Source organism: Gadus macrocephalus, chromosome 3 (genome assembly GCF_031168955.1).
Source record: "Gadus macrocephalus chromosome 3, ASM3116895v1".
Lineage (NCBI taxonomy): Eukaryota > Metazoa > Chordata > Actinopteri > Gadiformes > Gadidae > Gadus > Gadus macrocephalus.
The window spans coordinates 21,228,558-21,245,482 of record NC_082384.1 but is presented as its reverse complement, the minus strand read 5'-3'; the positions used below and the strand labels follow the sequence as shown (position 1 = coordinate 21,245,482).

Sequence of the window (16,925 nt, the reverse complement as noted above, 5' to 3'; positions counted from 1 at the left end):
AAAACGAAATAAGGTCCAACATAATGACGTGGTACATGGGGGTTTGAGGTAGGGGACCTTACCGCTGGAAACGCCTGGCGCTCCGGGAGCTCCCGGGATCCCGTCCTCACCTGCCGTGACGCAACACACTCATTAGACCCGTGAGTCACCAGGTGTCAAGCTGTCTTCCTTTATCCACCCGGGCCAGTGCCCACGAATCTACATCTCAGTCTCCACACCATGAAGAGGTGCCAAAGTTAGCTAAAGAGCTCATTTCCGTTTGCCGTCCCCGGGCCGGCTGTCATCAATTGACGGCCGAATGTTACAATAAAGTACTACAGCAAGCACTACAGTACAACACACCACAACGCGATACGATATGATACAATACAATACATTGAAACGCAACGCCAAACGATACGATACAATGCGATATGATGCGATGCGTTATGAAACAATGCAATACAATACTATACAATATGATACGATACAATACTATGCGATACGATATGATATGATGCGATACGATGTGATATGATACGACATGATGCGATACGATACGCTACGCTACGATACGATACAATTCAATTAGATACAACCAAAGACATGAGTCCATTCCAGCTGAAGGACATGGGAGCTCGCCCACCTTTAGGTCCCGGGAACCCAGCAGGTCCGGGAGGGCCCATGAGACCGGGCTGGCCGGGGAACCCTGGAGGAAAGGTCAGAGGGCACAGTGGGTCACATGTCCCTACTAACAAAAACAACTTTCTAAAAGTACTTGACTGAAAAAATGCATAAAAAGAGCCCATACAACAGATACAACTCTACAACCATTTCTTAAACCATGTCCACAAAAACATGACATGTTTTCCTTTGGAGCCCCAGGATGGAAACCCACCGAGACCACCGCCGTTCGCATCCCCTGGGCTGCCTGGTAGCCCTGGCTGGCCTGGGTCCCCTGGAAGATCCGTCCACAGGTTAGCATTCATGCTTCAATTAGCATTCAATTCAACGCCTGGTAACTCTCCCATTGTCACTGATGTCGCCACTATGGTAGCAGGCATTATTCTATACTTGAGACTGAACGAAGATGACGCATGATCTTACCTTGGTAACCCTGCAGTCCTCTCTCGCCTGCGTTAAAAAATAAATGCGGAAAAACAACAACTTCAACGTGTTGAAGACCAACAGCACGACAACAAAATGTGTATTAAGAGATAGATTATTTGCAGGGTCCGAGTGAGGTGGGAGCCAGTGGGAGCTGAGCTCCCATAGAGAGAGGTCTGGCTCCCATGAAAGCAGAAAACTCAAATATCTGTGGGGGTCTCATACAGCAGCATAATATTTTGATTACAAATAAAGCTATTTTCCCTTCCACAAACAGAGTAATATTGACGTTAAGTAAGGGATAACAGAACGCCGGTCATTATCGGGAAAATAAGCCCAGACAGGGCGAGCCGGACACCGACGCAAAACGGAGGTGTCTTGCTTCGACCTGATCGCAAGGCCGGTACGGTCTCTCCCCCCCCCCCCCCCGTCAACAACTTTTAAGAGACCCCCACAGAGATGGACTCATAACTCGAACCCTGATTATTCGGGTTATTGCGTTGCACTGACCAGCGGATCCTTTAGGCCCGCGGGGTCCAGCGGGTCCGGGAGGTCCAGCGAAGAAGGTTTCTGAAACACGAGGGACAGAACACAGCTCTCTGAGTACACATGCATCCCCTCACTGCGGTCCATATGGAGTCGACCTGCCGAGCTCTGTCCTCTGTACCTGAGGTGGGGACGAAGCTGCCCGGCTCCCCCGGCTCTCCTTTGGGTCCGGGATGACCGAAACCTGGCAGAGAGAGACCAGACGGGCCCAACGGTAAACGGACTGCGTTCATACAGCGCCTTCCTAACCAGCGGCCGCTCAAAAGCGCTGCACAACCTTGCATAACGTTCATCCATGCATACACACATTCAAACACAAAGACGGCGGAATAAACCACGCAAGGAGACGGCCGGCTCGTCGGGAGCGGTTAGGGTGAGGCGTCTTGCTCATGGACACCTAGAGACTCGAACCAGCAACCTTCTGGTTACCAGCAGCCAACCCAGCTCTACCTCCTGAGCCACATGCCGCCCATCGAGAGCCCTTTCATAACCAGCGGCCACTCAAAGTGGGTCTCAGTGCTTTCGAAACTCCGATACTTCTGAGATTCGAACCTCAACCCTTGGTAATAAAATGTAAGGGCACAGCGTTTACCTGGACTACCGGCCTTCCCAGCCGGACCTGCCGGTCCGGCTGGTCCTGGTGCACCCGGAATGCTTTCAGCTAGAATGAGAGGTTGGTTTTAACGTTAGAGTTAAACTGGCATGTTTCCATCTGTGTCTTTGTACCAGTGTAACTACAGCCATGAACGTACACAAAGATTTAGTACGGTAATATAATCACATTTAAAGTGACAGTACCGTTTATACGGATACGACGGCATAGCAAGCAACTCTCAGCAATGAAAGCTTTAACCCCCGAGCAAAGCGGACCCACTGACCGGCATAGCCCTGTGGACCGGGCTGGCCTGGGATCCCAGGGGGTCCGGGGGGCCCAGGGGGGCCAGAGACTGAGGACTGCCCTGTTGGATAAAGATAAGCAAAGTAAGAACATGCATTGAATATGCAAATTGAATCGATACGTGATAGATGCGTGCTTTAGTTAGCCTCCTAGCATAACTGCCTAAGTCGTATTTTGTCCAAATTGTGATATCTAACCTAACCTCTACTCTCCTAAGGCTGCTGATTCAATGACCCTCATTGGCTACATCCTAAGCCAATCAGGGTGCTTTTTAAATTCAATAATCACCCTCCTCCTCATAGTCATCTATTTGACTTATTTGACGCTAAATGTAAATTGAACCTTAAAATATGACTTAGGCAATGATGCTATGAGGCTAACGATAAGATCCAGTATATTGTAACCCATCCACGGCCTTGTTTACCATACTGACCGCTAGCAACGGGCTAACGTGGCACAGGGAATATGGTGTGATACAACCAGGAAACGAGCTAACAAGGTTAGCCTACATTTTACGTTGTGTGTGTTCTCCCCTGGTTTCCCGTGTGGGATCCACAGAGTGCGTGTCACCCAGAGCCCCCCCCCCCCCCCCCCCCCTGGTGCTGGTACTCACTGGTCCGGGGGGAGCTGACGGTCTCCGATGTCCTGGCACTGATTCCAGGCTCGCCAGGCCTCCCCGCCTCGCCCCTGCCTCCCCTCTCACCCGGCTCTCCCTGCTCTCCCTTGGGTCCTGATTGAAGAACACAAATTGACATTCAGGGTATTTAGCAGACGCTTTTATCCAAAGCGAATTACAATACATTCGTACATTTGTCAGAAGAAAGAGTAACAATATATTGCTATCGGTACAGTAAGGATGTTCATAGAACCAAAGTGCCAAACACTAAGACCCAATCCGATTTCTACCCCTTACCCCTTCCCCTTACCCCTTCAAAACAAGGGGGAGGGGTAAGGGGAAGGGGTAAGGGGTAGGAATGGGATTGGGCCTAACAATCACCTAACCCATTCTCTGTGTACAACAAAGAGAGCTAGGATAAGATGCTACACATTGCCACTTACTACCTTTAATTGCCAGGATGCACAACATACAACAAGTGCGTACATTAAGTGCCAGGGCGTGCAGTATACAGTACATGAATGAAGAGCAATCAACGACACATCCGTCCTAATGTGCGATTATTCCACGTGATAACGGGCGTGGGTTTACCGGATTGGCCAGGGAGACCCGCGGGGCCGATGGGGCCCGACAGCCCAGGGGGTCCCGCTGTTCCTGGGGGCCCAGAAGGACCTGGTGGCCCGGGGATTCCCACGGTGTTGGATCCGGCTGGAAAAAACACGTCAGCACATACATCAACAACACCACAACACTGGGATTGTTTATGCATGTTTTTAAGGTATAGCTATCCCCCAACGTTAGGGCTGCTCGATTATGGAAAAAAATCATAATCACGATTATTTTGGTCAATTTTGAAATCAAGATTATTCAAATGATTATAATTGAGTTTGAAAACATGATGTATTTATTCAACGTGACTCTCCCAAAAAACACTGAGATTTCGCCTTAAAAAAATACACAAAATGGTCAAAAAGAAAATGTATTCTAAAATTATGAACAGATGTGTATCCAGCTGCACTTTCTATAAAACATTTAATTTAAAAAAAAAAAGAAATAAAAATCGATTAAACTAGTTTTGTGATCGTTTGACGCTAAAATTGAAATCGCAATCAAAATGAGATAATCGCCCAATCCGACCAAACATAGCTCTCCATGCTAACGCTAAATATGTATGTTTATGTTGGGAATGTATTGATTACGGCATTCATTCACAATTCATAAATTAGTTATGAGGATATTTGTATGACAGCCCAGGTCCACGGAAGCAGCGATTTTATCACATGATTGACATTATGAAATTACCGCCCCTGTGGCTACGGAGACCAAAGAAGAGAGCTCAACCAATAGGCACACATATATTAAGGTCTGGTTGTTACCTGCACTGAGGATTTTGCCAGGTTCTCCTGTTTCACCTGAGAGGATAAACCATCGTGATTACTATGAAGGCATCTGAAGCAAGTCGTGTTAAGATCTGTTTATTCTGTTCTGACTGGAGAAAGGCTGTCTGCTTTCATTACCTTTAGCTCCAGGTACTCCTGGGTTGCCAGCAATACCTTAGGTTAGAAGTAGCATGACACATTAGGTTAACTACTTTTCTTGAAAGGTTAAAATCGTAGGGTTAGAAGTAGCATGACACATTACGTTAACTACTTTTCTTTTAAAGTTAAAATCATAGTTTAAGAAGAAGCATCACAGATTAAGTTAACAACACAGGTAAAAGTTAACGTTAAATCACCATGCTACAGAAGCACCAATTATCAAAGACAGATTACTTGGCTCCTTTCTTACATAAACTACTTCCGAATGGATATTATAGACATCATATGCCTTTGTCACAGTATTGTTAAATGTCTGCCTCTAACTACTGATTATTTTAGGAATCTTCAGTTTTCAATCCACAGATGTTAAACCGATCAGATAATAAAACTTTATTCAACCAGATAGTATCATTGAGATTACAAATCTATTTTTCAAGAGACCTGGACAAGAATGCAGCATCAAACAAACAACATTTTGCTTTTAATTATAAGTTGCATTTAGCATTATGTGTTATTCTTTCACGTCACTTTCACGCTACAGTGAACGTACCTGGTGGTCCTTGTAGTCCCGTATTGCCTACAAACAAAATACAATTATGAGCATTCAATACGTGATCTAACCAGATCTCAACCAGTAGTGGAGTATGCACTGTGTTAATGCCCTGCTGCTGGGCTGTGGTACCTGGGACGCCGGCATCGCCACCAGGTCCGGACGGTCCTCTCAAACCTGGCAACCCGACCGAACCTTGCTCACCTACGGGGTCAGGCATAGGAACTCAACTACCTGCTTTTTGTTTATCCAAATTAATTTCTTCATTCGGTTATTCATACTTTTTGAAAAACATGAATTCACAGAGAAGGAAAACATCATTTAAACATATCACAGGTCTCGACGGCTGTCTATCTTTCTCCACGAATAACAAAAGGGTGAAGTATTCACCTCTAGCCCCCTTTTCACCATCAGAGCCGTGTTCACCTGCGGGGAAACACACAACGACCCCTTCTTACACGTGTGCCGCCAACACATCCTGGTACATCATCATGGTGGAGGTAACAAGGTGACGTTTGAACCGTTGTGTAAATAAGGTAATACAGAATACTGCTCACCCATTGGCCCTTTAGGACCCTTATCTCCAGCCGGGCCTCGTGGTCCAGCTGGTCCACCTTCACCTGGGGGAAGGGACATAGAGGACGGTTACAAATCAGCTCTGGATGCATTCTGTTTCGAATTCGGTCCACGTGTTTTGGGAAGTGAGTTGCAGTATGGTTGAAGTGGTTTTGCTCCCAGCTGAAACGTTCTGGGTTCAATCCCAAAGAAACCTAACCCCTACCTGCTCCTTAGCGACCTTTACCGGTGCTCGGTGTGAAATGCCTTGGCTTACAATTCAATAAAAAGTATCTCATGAATCTCATGAATCTCATGAAGACGTACGGCTCCAAAAAAATAGGAACTATCGCTTTAAATCCCCAAAGAGACATTTGAATGTGTGAACTTCAGGGTCACTCTGTATAATGTCTGGAGCTTTATCATGTGATCACATGCCCGCCAGCACGCACCTGCAGAGCCGCGAGGGCCCTTCTCCCCCTGTTCGCCCTTGTTTCCCTGGGGCCCCGTTGTCCCACGGTCGCCTGGAGTCAGAGTGAAGACATAAGGGAGAATGAAGGAACAGAGCTGTTTCTTTGTAATGGAAATGAACGCTAAAAGCATAACTTATCGTTATGACGATAACCATAAGTTACACTTATGGCACACGATACTTAAGTAGTCTCCAAACATTCCTCAGAGCTGCACCCCCTGGCATCCAACGATAGGGTGTTGTGAAGATACCCATTGCTAACATCAACGCTAACAACTTTTTAAAGCACTGTGGGAACCCACCTACAGTGTCAGAAGTGAACTGGAATTGCCTTATTTTGACGTTGTGTTTCAATGCTGCTCTGGGTCAAACCTGACAAAGTAAAGACAGAAGGCCTGCCTCTGGTTGGGTACCTTTGGGTCCCGGAGCCCCTGCCTCTCCACGGAAGCCTTGAGGTCCAGGAGTTCCTGTGGACGACACGTACGTCAACGAATGACCATCAACACTCCCACAATGCAACAGTCTGCTGCTGACGTCCAATACGGGGCTTACCAGGGGTTCCTAAATTGCCCTGCGGGCCGACATCACCTGCATGGCAGAAGACAAAGGTATGACACATGTTTTAGCTGACATCAAACACTTACAAAATCTCATAAGGCCAGGCCATACATGGCAATATAGCACTTTAGTCTTCTCAATCTATGTACGTTTCATCAGTACAGATCTTCTGGGTAAAAACTGTGAATAGCCATACATGTACTTTAGCATAACCTTTACTTGTCAGACACATTCACACAAAATAATCTTGGTGATTTCTACAAACGAATGCGTAGCGATGTGTTTGTGAAGCCAGGGGAGACGGTTACGATGGATTCATCCCTGACGGGTATTATCCTGTAAGGCTCCTACCCCACAATGACCTTTAACCTTACCCTTTGGCCCAGAGAGTCCGGGAATGCCAGCAGGACCATGGCTTCCCAGAAGACCTGGCAGTCCTGTTGATACCAAGGTAGGAAATGAAAAAGGATGAACACACACACACACACACACACCAAACAAATGTGAACGCATGAAGTGAACGGTGAAGGGATGACGTGTGACAAAATAGAGGAAGTCTCCGAAGCCCTGCCTTTCTCTCCCTTTTCCCCGAAGCCAGGGGCCCCCACTCCTCCTCGGGGGCCGGCGGGGCCCTCGCGGCCTCTCGGGCCCATGGGGCCCTCAGCGCCAGGTTCACCTGGTGAAAGGCAAACAGAAGGACCTAGTGTTATAGCCAACTGTCATGACCTTGACCTTCAATGACCTTTGCTTTCTATAGCAAAATATCAGATGTACAATGTATTGTGATAGCCTTTATCATTAGCCAAATTAAGCACTATATCAGCAAATATTGTATTTTTTGTTGAATGAACTTGCATATTATTTTTTATTAAGGAAGCAGTAGGCACGGTTTTGATGGAATTCCACTAACTGACTGAATTTGAAAAGATAGAAGGCAAAGAACTTCCCCCTTGCCTAAGCCCATCCCACCAAACAACGTCCAATCGTGTTCAGATCAGCGTCGTCGGGCAGAAAAGTCAATCAGGAACTTCAATATGCGGAGATGGGTAGCAACAAAACAAATCATGATCTGTGGTTTTGTCATCACCCGTAGAACCTTGGACTTAAGATGGAATTTGAGTACTTCGATTTAACACTGACTTACATATTTTTGCAGAAAAATAGCCTACTGTTCCTCTATAAGAGATTTTCATTCAATAAGTACACTCTTTGTTAGTTTGATATAATTCTCCCTTTGATATTAATGAAAATAGAATTGTTTCATTAAGCACAAAGAATGACATTTGTCTACACATACGGTATCAACAGAATTATTAACGAGCTTATAGGGTCCAAATGCGCCAATGCAGTTTGAAGCACGATAATTACCAGCGCTTCCTTTGGATCCGCGTGGTCCCTCCAGTCCAGGGTGGCCCATTTGACCAGGAGGGCCTACAGCGAGACCAGACCAACACCACGTTGTCAGGAGGGAGTAGTATACTCTTAAATATTCAAACCTTCTTGCTTATCTTGCTTATATTCTAACTTGTGATTCTATGATTTTCACACACTGACCTGGTATGCCGGCAAAGCCAGTGTCACCTGAAAAACCACCAAAAACCATCATTAGGTTATTAGCTTAAGATGGGATGTCTTGTACATTATAATGAATAGATTTTAGCAGGAAACCAGTAGACTCACTGACCTTTCCCTCCTTGCATCCCATGATCGCCTGGGAAAAATCCATAACAATGAGAAGCTCATATCACAGACATTTGGCCGTTTTTCTTTCCACGAAAAGACAGAGAAAGCATTATGTTCGAATTCATGTTGAATTCAGTTGAATTCAAAACAGGAATTCAATTGAATTCTTGTTTTGGAATCATGTTTGAAATACCTTTAGTTCCGGGATCGCCTCTGGCTCCTTTCATCGAGTACGTCAGGGATTCTGGGAAAAAAAAACACATTCCCTACGATTAACTCCAACTGTCATAAAACAACCTCTTCATCACCATCATCATCATCAGGTCTTCCTCCACCTCCTCCACACCCAACCACCTCTTCATCATCATCATCAGGTCCTCTTCCTCCACCACCTCCCCCATCTCCACACCTCCACCACCTCTTCACCACCATCATCAACTCCTCCACCACATTCACCACCTCCTCCTCCACCACTTCCACCACCACATTCACCACCTCCTCCTCCACCACCACCTCCTCCACCACCTCCACCACCACCTCCTCGACCTCCTCCTCCACCACCACCTCCTCCACCACCTCCACCACCACCTGCACCACCACCTCCTCCACCACCTCCACCACCACCTGCACCACCACCTCCTCCTCCATCACCTCCACCACCGCCTCCACCACCACCACCTCCTCCTCCACCTCCACGACCACCTCCTCCACCTCCTCCTCGACCATCTCCACCACCACCTCCTCCACCACCTCCACCACCACCTCCACCACCTCCACCACCTCCACCACCACCTCCACCACCTCCACCTCCACCACCTCCTATACCACCACCTCCACCACCACCTCCTATACCACCACCTCCACCACCACCACCTCCACCAACACCTCCAACACCTCCACCACCACCTCCTCCACCACCTTCACCACCACCACCTCCACCACCTCCACCCCCCCCCCCCCCCCTCCCTCTACCTCTCAGGGTGTCCGAGCGGAGCTCCGCCCGGACCAGCTGCTCCACGGCTCTCTGCAGGGCGGCGCTGTCCACGGCTCCGGATGCGGGGCCCCCTCCAGCGGCCCCCAGGGCCCCGCCGACCCCCAGGCCGCCGCCGCCGCCGCCACCGCCGCCGGCCCCGGGCCCCGAGGCCCCCAGGTCGATCCCGTTGCCGGAGCGCGACTGGGCGGTGCCGGCGAAGGTCTTCTTCTGCACGTAGGACGACTCCAGGGGGTCGATGATGTTGACGGAGGAGAGGCGGCTGGTGCTGGCCGTGCCGCCGCCCACGACCTTCTCCAGCGTCTCCACGCGGTCCTCCAGACGCTTGAACTTCTCCGCTAGTGGGGGAGGAGGGGGGGACGCAGGAGACAGGGGGATTGGATTAGGATTAGATGAGGTCATTAGGACCGCATTAAACAACAAAACAACAACACACTTCACAAACGTGGACGTGGCTCTGGTCGCCGTGTTGGTGGCCTCATGGTGACTGACAGCGGTGTCAGTTGTGGTCCGTTGCGAATTTGGACGGAGAAAAGATTGAATTGATGTGAGAAGGGACGGATTTGGTTTGAATTACTCAAACAATACTCAAGGGGCGTTGTGAAACAAATCCCCTGTGCATAAAGGTTAGGTGAACACGGGCGTGCAGAGACAGGGGCCTCCTGGTGGGGTTACCCAGGGCGATGAGTCCGAACAGCAGGCCCAACAGCAGCAGCAGGCCCAACAGGAGTCCCAGCAGCCACTTCCACCAGCTGCAGCAGGAGTTGAACCCGGCTCCCAGGCCCGACTCGTCCTTCTGGATCTCTGAGGACCGGGACAAACAGCATACAGCAGGAGCGTATATAAGAGAAGAACTATGCACAGTCTGCATGGTGTTCTTGGTCTTTAGGGAGATCTTTTGAGGCTGCCGAGAATGCGTCAACAGAAGGATAGTCTAGCTCAGGGGTCTCAAACTCGCGGCCCGGGGGCCAATTGAGGCCCGCTGGATGATATTTTGTGGCCCCCTACATGACATCAAAGTTTAGTGTTAGTGCGGCCCGCGCGTTGTTGTCAAACGCACATTTTTGCTGAGTGGCTTGCCACGCTTTTTTATCACTTTTGATAGGGTGACCAGATGTCCCGGTTTTGCCGGGACAGTCCCAATTTGGAGTTGCGTGTCCTGAGTCCCGACAAAAGCCAAAGGACGCTAAAATGTCCCGGTTTCCACCAACCGCTATGAAATGTCCCCTGTTGTCAGCGATTACATAGCCAACGTGATCTAATTATAGCCCAATCATTAACTTAGAATGGGTCAGTTGTGCTCCTTTTTTTGGTGGAATACTTGATGCGGCCCAGCCTGACCCAGACTCTACCTCCGGCGGCCCCCAGGTAAGTTGAGTTTGAGACCCCTGGTCTAGCTCAAAGGTTGTGGGTTTAAATCCCATTGTCAGCAGCCCACCGGTAAGGCATCATTGAGAAAGACTTAATCACCTGATAATAGACACATTATGGATGGTTACCTGCATATGTCGCCTTGTCTTTGGTGTAAATCTGAGCAGTTCCTTTAGAGAAAAAATAAAATGCATTTTTTAGGTTTTAGTTAATTTAAATACATTACAGAATGTTATGTAGATATTGAAAATATGTCCTGGCCTTATGTGTTAAGAAAATAACTCTGAGTCAACGCAGGAGGCTACCGTTAGCATGAGCTCCTCCTGCCTCCAGTGAGATGGACGACATCTTCTTCTTCTCTCTCTTCAGCGAGTCCTCTGCGTACGAGCCTGGAGATACAGAATGGATGTTTAAAATAGATGACCAAAGAAAAGTTGTCCTGATAGAAAAGAGGAAGATACTCAAACAAATATCTCAAATTTGAACATAGTATATATATTTTTTAAGTGTTTATTGAACCATTTTTGTCTGATGGCTTAAACAGTAAGCCTAAATCTCAAGTTCAATGTAAAATGCATACTAAATAAAATGTAAACTAATATCTTTTCTTTCCAACCGCTTCATATTTGATTGTCATTCTTTATTCAAAGAAAGATTCCAATTTTGAAATTCTCTTCTATGACCATGTTGGACTATAGTTAATATAATATTATCAACAGGGTGCTGTTCCCAGTATCCATGTCGGACCAGTAACACTTTAACAGTGTTTTTTAACTAGCTACCATGCTGGCGCCATAGCATCAGTACCAGAGGTGGAGGTGGGATTGGAGCTGAACATCTTGCCGGTGTCCTTGGTCATCACCAGTCGCTCTGTCTCCTTCTTGATTGGAGCGTTGTCCTTTTCCAGGGTAGTGAACCGGAAGTCCTTGGAGAAGACATCGTCGCTGGTGGGACTGCTGGGTGCCACTGTCAAAGAACACGGAAGAAATGGAGATTGTCGAGGTTCAAGTTAAAAACACATTAAAAGTCGCGAAAGAATGCTTTGTGAACACATAACTACATAGCACATTTTACTTACTCTACAAACATTTTATCAAACAAAATATAAAGGTTGTACCTAAAACCTTTACCCAAAACCTTGAGATGGATATAATAGAGCCCTTCCTGACTGTATGAGTTATCTTAGGATTCTGGGTGGTTTATTTTCCACGACTTACTTGCAACTGTGCTATATCCAGAAGTGCTGACATTTTTCTGTACTCCGTAACCTATCAGAGGCAAAGACACACACACAAACACAGAAACACACACACAGACACACACACACACACACACACACACACACACACACACACACACACACACACACACACACACACACACACACACACACACACACACACACACACACACAAACACCGCGTTTTAATCATACAACTTAAATACAATGTAAAGAAGTAGTCAAGTTAAAGAATTGAATAGTGCAGCGTCATGTTTGCTAAGCACACAGGACACACCTGCATGTGGATGGATGCCGTTTGCAGTGTAGCCCGTGCTACTTGTGCTGACCAGGTTATTCTGGACCCCGTACAGCGGACCTAGGAGAGAGAAGAACGTTTGTACGCTTATACGTCTGATTGTGTTTAGTGCGGGGACCAGGACTTCCACCACAGGGCAGGGAGAGAGGCTCACCAGAGGTGGTGGAGGCCGCCATTCCAAGACTGACGGGGGGAGAGCTCTGGGTCAGGTTCCTCTGCAGCCCGGTGTCTACACGAGAGGAGATAAGATACCATGAGGACATAGAAGAGAGTGGACTGGAAGAGAAGGGAGGAGAGAATAGAGGATAAGATAATAGAAGAGGAGAAAAGATACCATGATGACATAGAAGAGAGTGGACTAGAAAAGAAGAGAGGAGAGAATAGAAGATAATATAATATTATAGAATAGAAGAGGAGATAAGATACCATAATGAAATAGAAGAGAGTGGACGAGAAGAGAAGAGAGGAGACGAAAGGAGAAGAGAATAGAAGATAATATAATATAATAGAAGAGATGATAAGATACCATAATGAAATAGAAGAGAGTGGACTAGAAGAGAAGAGGAGAGAATAGAAGAGAGGAGACGAAAGGAGAAGAGAATAGAAGATAATAATATATGATAGAAGAGAAGATAAGACAAAAGAAGAGAAGAGAAGAGAAGAGAGTAGACGAAAGGAAAAGATAATAGAAGAGAATATAAGATAATATAATAGAAGAGAAGATAAGACAATAGAAGAGAAGAGAAGAGAATAGAAGATAAGATAAGAAAAGAGAACAGAAGAAAAGAGAAAATAATGAAGTAGAAGAGAAGAAAAGATAAGAAAAGAGAATAGAAGAGAATGGAGGGGAAGAGAAAAGAAAAGAGCTAAGATAACTTTGTATAATATAAGAGAATATAAGAGAATAGAATAGAATAGAGCACAGAGAATAGAAGAGGAGGGAAATGATATCTCAGCTGCCATAGTTCAAGCATAGATTGTCATGCATGATCTATTCCCGCTTATAAATCGCCTCGTACTCAAAATGGGTGCACGAGGTCGTCATATTATTCCACAGCGGGTCTCGCTGCCGCTCACAGCGAACAATAGCAAACTACTGAAGAACTGCACGACTCGTGAGCTCTCCCAACCCTGTGTGGAACTGACCCGTCAGACGGAGCGCGCCCACCGGAGACAGGTTGTTTGCGTTGGTGCTGTAACCATAGCTACCAACACTGTTCACACCGCCGGTCCAAACGCTTTCGTACTGGCCTGGGGGAAAGGGATTCACAACAATCAATCAACGTCAAAAGGATGAGGAGGAGGAGGGAGGAGGGGAGGAGGAGGGGAGGAGGGGAGGGGGAGGGGGAGGGGGGGGAGGAGGGGAGGAGGGGAGGAGGGGGGGGGGGGGGGGGGGAGGGGGGGAGGAGGGGGGGGGGGGGGGGAGGAGTGGAGGGGAGGGGAGATAGGGAGGAGGGGAAGAGGGGAGATGGGGAGGAGGGGAGATGGGATGGAGAAGAGGAGATGGGGAGGAGGGGAGATGGGGAGGAGGGGATATGGGAGGAGGAGAGGAGGGGGGAGGGGAGATGGGGAGGATGGTAGGAAGGGGGGGAGGAGGGGGAGAGGGGAGATGGGGCGATGGGAAAGAGGGGAGGAGGGGAGTCGCTGCGTGCGGGGGGGGGGCCGACCTGCAGTGCCCTGGGAGCTGTCGGACAGGGTCCGGCTGTCCACGCTGGCCTTGGTGGGGATGGGCAGCGTGCTGGTGGGGGAGCGGGTGGGGCTGACACTGCCGGAGCGGCTGCCCCTCAGGAGACGCTTCACGTCGCCCAGCTCCGTCCCTGGGGGGCCGCGAGACACGTCAGAACACACACACACACACACACACACTCACACTGACGGGGGTGCACATACACACACAATATACACACAGCTATGCACGCACACGCGTTCCGATACACACAGATATACAAGACCCGACGTGCACACGTACACACACACACACAGATACGCACACACAGTCACATACGTCCCCATGGTTGCACACATATGCACATGTATACACACAAAGCAACATGCACACGCACACACATGCACCGATACACACACTGACATACACACATGCACACACACTCACATAAAAACCCACGCACATGCTTGCACACATACACAACCACAAACATACACATGCATGCAAACATGCACACGCACAAACACACACACAGATATCCATCCATCCCCTTATCGCAGGGATGGATGGATGGATTTATAGATGGATGGATGATTGACAGATAGATAGATAGATGCATGGACTGAAGCATGGATGGGTTGGGTACAAATGACACATGTATGAGGTCTTGTTGGGATGAGTGGAGCCTCACATCTGGTGGAAGGAGAAGCACTCTGGAGTCTGGCTCTGATCTCACTCTCTGAGACAGAAACACACACGAGACACAGCAGATTAGACGCGACCCTTCCCTTTCATCCTCTCTCTCAGGGATGAACCAGCATGTGGGTACAGAATGCAGCTGCAGAATCGTCTGAGTGAATTGTTGTTCTCTGTGTGGGTATCAGGTGGTCCATCTTACCTCTGCTCTCCGTCCGTCCTCTTGTGGTAGGATTTAAAGAGCCTTAAACATAAAACAACATTGTTGTTTATCGAACATGAAAACACTTGGATAATGTACAGAATGAACGGCATTTCCACACAGAGAAGGGTCATTAGTCACCATATTCTCTCCTGGTGTATTCAGGGGATGAGTTCCCACTGGAACTTCCTGAAATATACAGTAAAAGTGCATTTTAAGAACACAATGAAACATGAGGAAAAGCTGTTTTAATCAAACGTGAAGAAAAAAGGAGAACAGATAGAGACGACGTTCACTTCAGCCAAGTTGTGTCTTGATAGTTACAAAACGTGTACAGCTGAGGAAGATGTACTCTTGCTGGCGTGTGTGTGTGTGTGTGTGTGTGTGTGTGTGTGTGTGTGTGTGTGTGTGTGTGTGTGTGTGTGTGTGTGTGTGTGTGTGTGTGTGTGTGTGTGTGTGTGTGTGTGTGTGTGTGTGTGTGTGTGTGTGTGCGTGTGAATGCGTGTATGTGCATGTGTGTGAATGTGTGTATGTGTGCACGCATGTGGGAGTAGTGGGTCAGTTTGGCAAGATATGGCCCACACATTTAGTGGCAGGGCAGTGGAGCTGACAATACATAACAGTCTCAAGGAGGGGGTGACAGTAGCAGATTCATTTACTTTGTGTTCGTATAATATTTGCTCTTCCCTAACTGTCACGTTTTGAAGAAAAATAAAAAAAATGTACACCCTGATTTCTCGACCAAAACATGTAAAGAGATGGAGACATGAGGTAGGTCTGATGAACGGTCGCACTGACCGTCGTAAGTGCCGGAGCGGGAGGTCTTCGTCATGCTCATGGTCTTCCTCTCTGTGACAGGCGAGTACATCGGCTTGGAGGACGAGGAGGTGGACCCAAGCCGTGCCCCTCCGGACCCTCCCGAGCTGTAGCTGGTCTTGGTCACGCTAGAGACAGCGCCGCCTCCTCCTCCACCACCTCCTCCTCCTCCTCCTCCTCCTCCTCCACTTCCTCCAGTCATGCCGATCACAAACTCTGAATCAGAGCCGCGGGAGAGCGAGGAGCTCCGTCCGCCCGAGGCATTGCCGGTGGAGGAAGCGCCCAGGGAAGTGACGGTCAAGTTTCCAGAACCTTTGCCAGATTGGTAACCACCTCCGACACCTCCGCCACCCCCTCCACCACTACCTCCACCACCGCCGCCTCCAGCCGCGTAAGAGGTGGAGGTGGATCCGCTGCTGGAGGTGAACACTGAGCTGCTGTCCCCGGAGAGGCCTCCGCTCAGAGACAGGACACCTGCAGCTGCAGCTGGGGGATACGATCAGATGAAGGTTAGATGAGACCCGGTTCATTGGGTGAGTCAGGGTGGGGCAGCAGAAGGAACAGGACAAGAGTTGTTTTAATCGTTCAATCAAGATTTAAAACTAAAACTGTATGAAACTGTATCTATACACACACAGAATAAGAGTAGTGAAAATGCAAATGCCAGGAAATTTACTTTATAGACGGATGAGGTGTTATGGACCGTAAGGTGTACAGGAGGTGGAACAGGAGAAGAGGAGAGATGTTATCAGGTGAAATGTCTACAAGAACTGTTCTTCGTTAACACATTTTGAGCGGTTTTGAAGTGTCATAACAGAAAACAACAACGAACATCCCTTCAAATTTGACCTTTAAAATTACAGACAGAGGGATTATCGCTGTGGAAGCCAACCTATAATTACCAACGTTTTGTCATGCCCCCCAGTCTGCAAGATCATACTGGCAAAGGCAGTATGTCCCTGGGCGATTGATTTTTCAATGTAGGATTTGAAATCTGATGAACATTCTCCATGCATCGAGAGTGCAGTGCCTGGACATGTCAAGGCAGACTGCAACGTCTACTCTCTCTTCCATGATTTACTGTCGACGTTCAAATATGTTTCATAGCCCAGGGTTGCAAATTAATCTGTCCCCAAAAGGGAT

General features: G+C 48.0%; 1 protein-coding gene across 3 annotated transcripts in view; it reads right to left on the bottom strand.

Annotated features, from left to right (window-relative positions):
• LOC132453539 (collagen alpha-1(XVII) chain-like) overlaps nucleotides 1-16,925 on the bottom strand; it is a 28,822-nt gene that overhangs the window by 9,136 nt on the left and 2,761 nt on the right. For all 3 annotated transcript variants that reach the window (XM_060046450.1, XM_060046449.1, XM_060046451.1), the window contains 39 exons: nucleotides 15,765-16,268; nucleotides 15,108-15,155; nucleotides 14,967-15,008; nucleotides 14,760-14,807; nucleotides 14,070-14,219; nucleotides 13,549-13,653; nucleotides 12,557-12,631; nucleotides 12,382-12,462; nucleotides 12,082-12,132; nucleotides 11,672-11,830; nucleotides 11,170-11,253; nucleotides 10,993-11,034; nucleotides 10,169-10,297; nucleotides 9,475-9,831; nucleotides 8,696-8,746; nucleotides 8,504-8,530; nucleotides 8,374-8,400; nucleotides 8,188-8,250; nucleotides 7,391-7,495; nucleotides 7,194-7,256; nucleotides 6,814-6,849; nucleotides 6,675-6,728; nucleotides 6,242-6,313; nucleotides 5,792-5,854; nucleotides 5,625-5,660; nucleotides 5,367-5,438; nucleotides 5,235-5,261; nucleotides 4,664-4,699; nucleotides 4,523-4,558; nucleotides 3,738-3,854; nucleotides 3,144-3,260; nucleotides 2,511-2,591; nucleotides 2,225-2,293; nucleotides 1,754-1,816; nucleotides 1,597-1,656; nucleotides 1,087-1,113; nucleotides 878-937; nucleotides 626-688; nucleotides 63-110 (listed from right to left, as the gene is read on the bottom strand). In XM_060046450.1, the coding sequence (XP_059902433.1) occupies nucleotides 63-110; nucleotides 626-688; nucleotides 878-937; nucleotides 1,087-1,113; nucleotides 1,597-1,656; nucleotides 1,754-1,816; nucleotides 2,225-2,293; nucleotides 2,511-2,591; nucleotides 3,144-3,260; nucleotides 3,738-3,854; nucleotides 4,523-4,558; nucleotides 4,664-4,699; nucleotides 5,235-5,261; nucleotides 5,367-5,438; nucleotides 5,625-5,660; nucleotides 5,792-5,854; nucleotides 6,242-6,313; nucleotides 6,675-6,728; nucleotides 6,814-6,849; nucleotides 7,194-7,256; nucleotides 7,391-7,495; nucleotides 8,188-8,250; nucleotides 8,374-8,400; nucleotides 8,504-8,530; nucleotides 8,696-8,746; nucleotides 9,475-9,831; nucleotides 10,169-10,297; nucleotides 10,993-11,034; nucleotides 11,170-11,253; nucleotides 11,672-11,830; nucleotides 12,082-12,132; nucleotides 12,382-12,462; nucleotides 12,557-12,631; nucleotides 13,549-13,653; nucleotides 14,070-14,219; nucleotides 14,760-14,807; nucleotides 14,967-15,008; nucleotides 15,108-15,155; nucleotides 15,765-16,268 (3,348 nt within the window). The remainder of the gene's footprint in view (nucleotides 1-62; nucleotides 111-625; nucleotides 689-877; nucleotides 938-1,086; nucleotides 1,114-1,596; nucleotides 1,657-1,753; nucleotides 1,817-2,224; nucleotides 2,294-2,510; nucleotides 2,592-3,143; nucleotides 3,261-3,737; nucleotides 3,855-4,522; nucleotides 4,559-4,663; nucleotides 4,700-5,234; nucleotides 5,262-5,366; nucleotides 5,439-5,624; nucleotides 5,661-5,791; nucleotides 5,855-6,241; nucleotides 6,314-6,674; nucleotides 6,729-6,813; nucleotides 6,850-7,193; nucleotides 7,257-7,390; nucleotides 7,496-8,187; nucleotides 8,251-8,373; nucleotides 8,401-8,503; nucleotides 8,531-8,695; nucleotides 8,747-9,474; nucleotides 9,832-10,168; nucleotides 10,298-10,992; nucleotides 11,035-11,169; nucleotides 11,254-11,671; nucleotides 11,831-12,081; nucleotides 12,133-12,381; nucleotides 12,463-12,556; nucleotides 12,632-13,548; nucleotides 13,654-14,069; nucleotides 14,220-14,759; nucleotides 14,808-14,966; nucleotides 15,009-15,107; nucleotides 15,156-15,764; nucleotides 16,269-16,925) is intronic.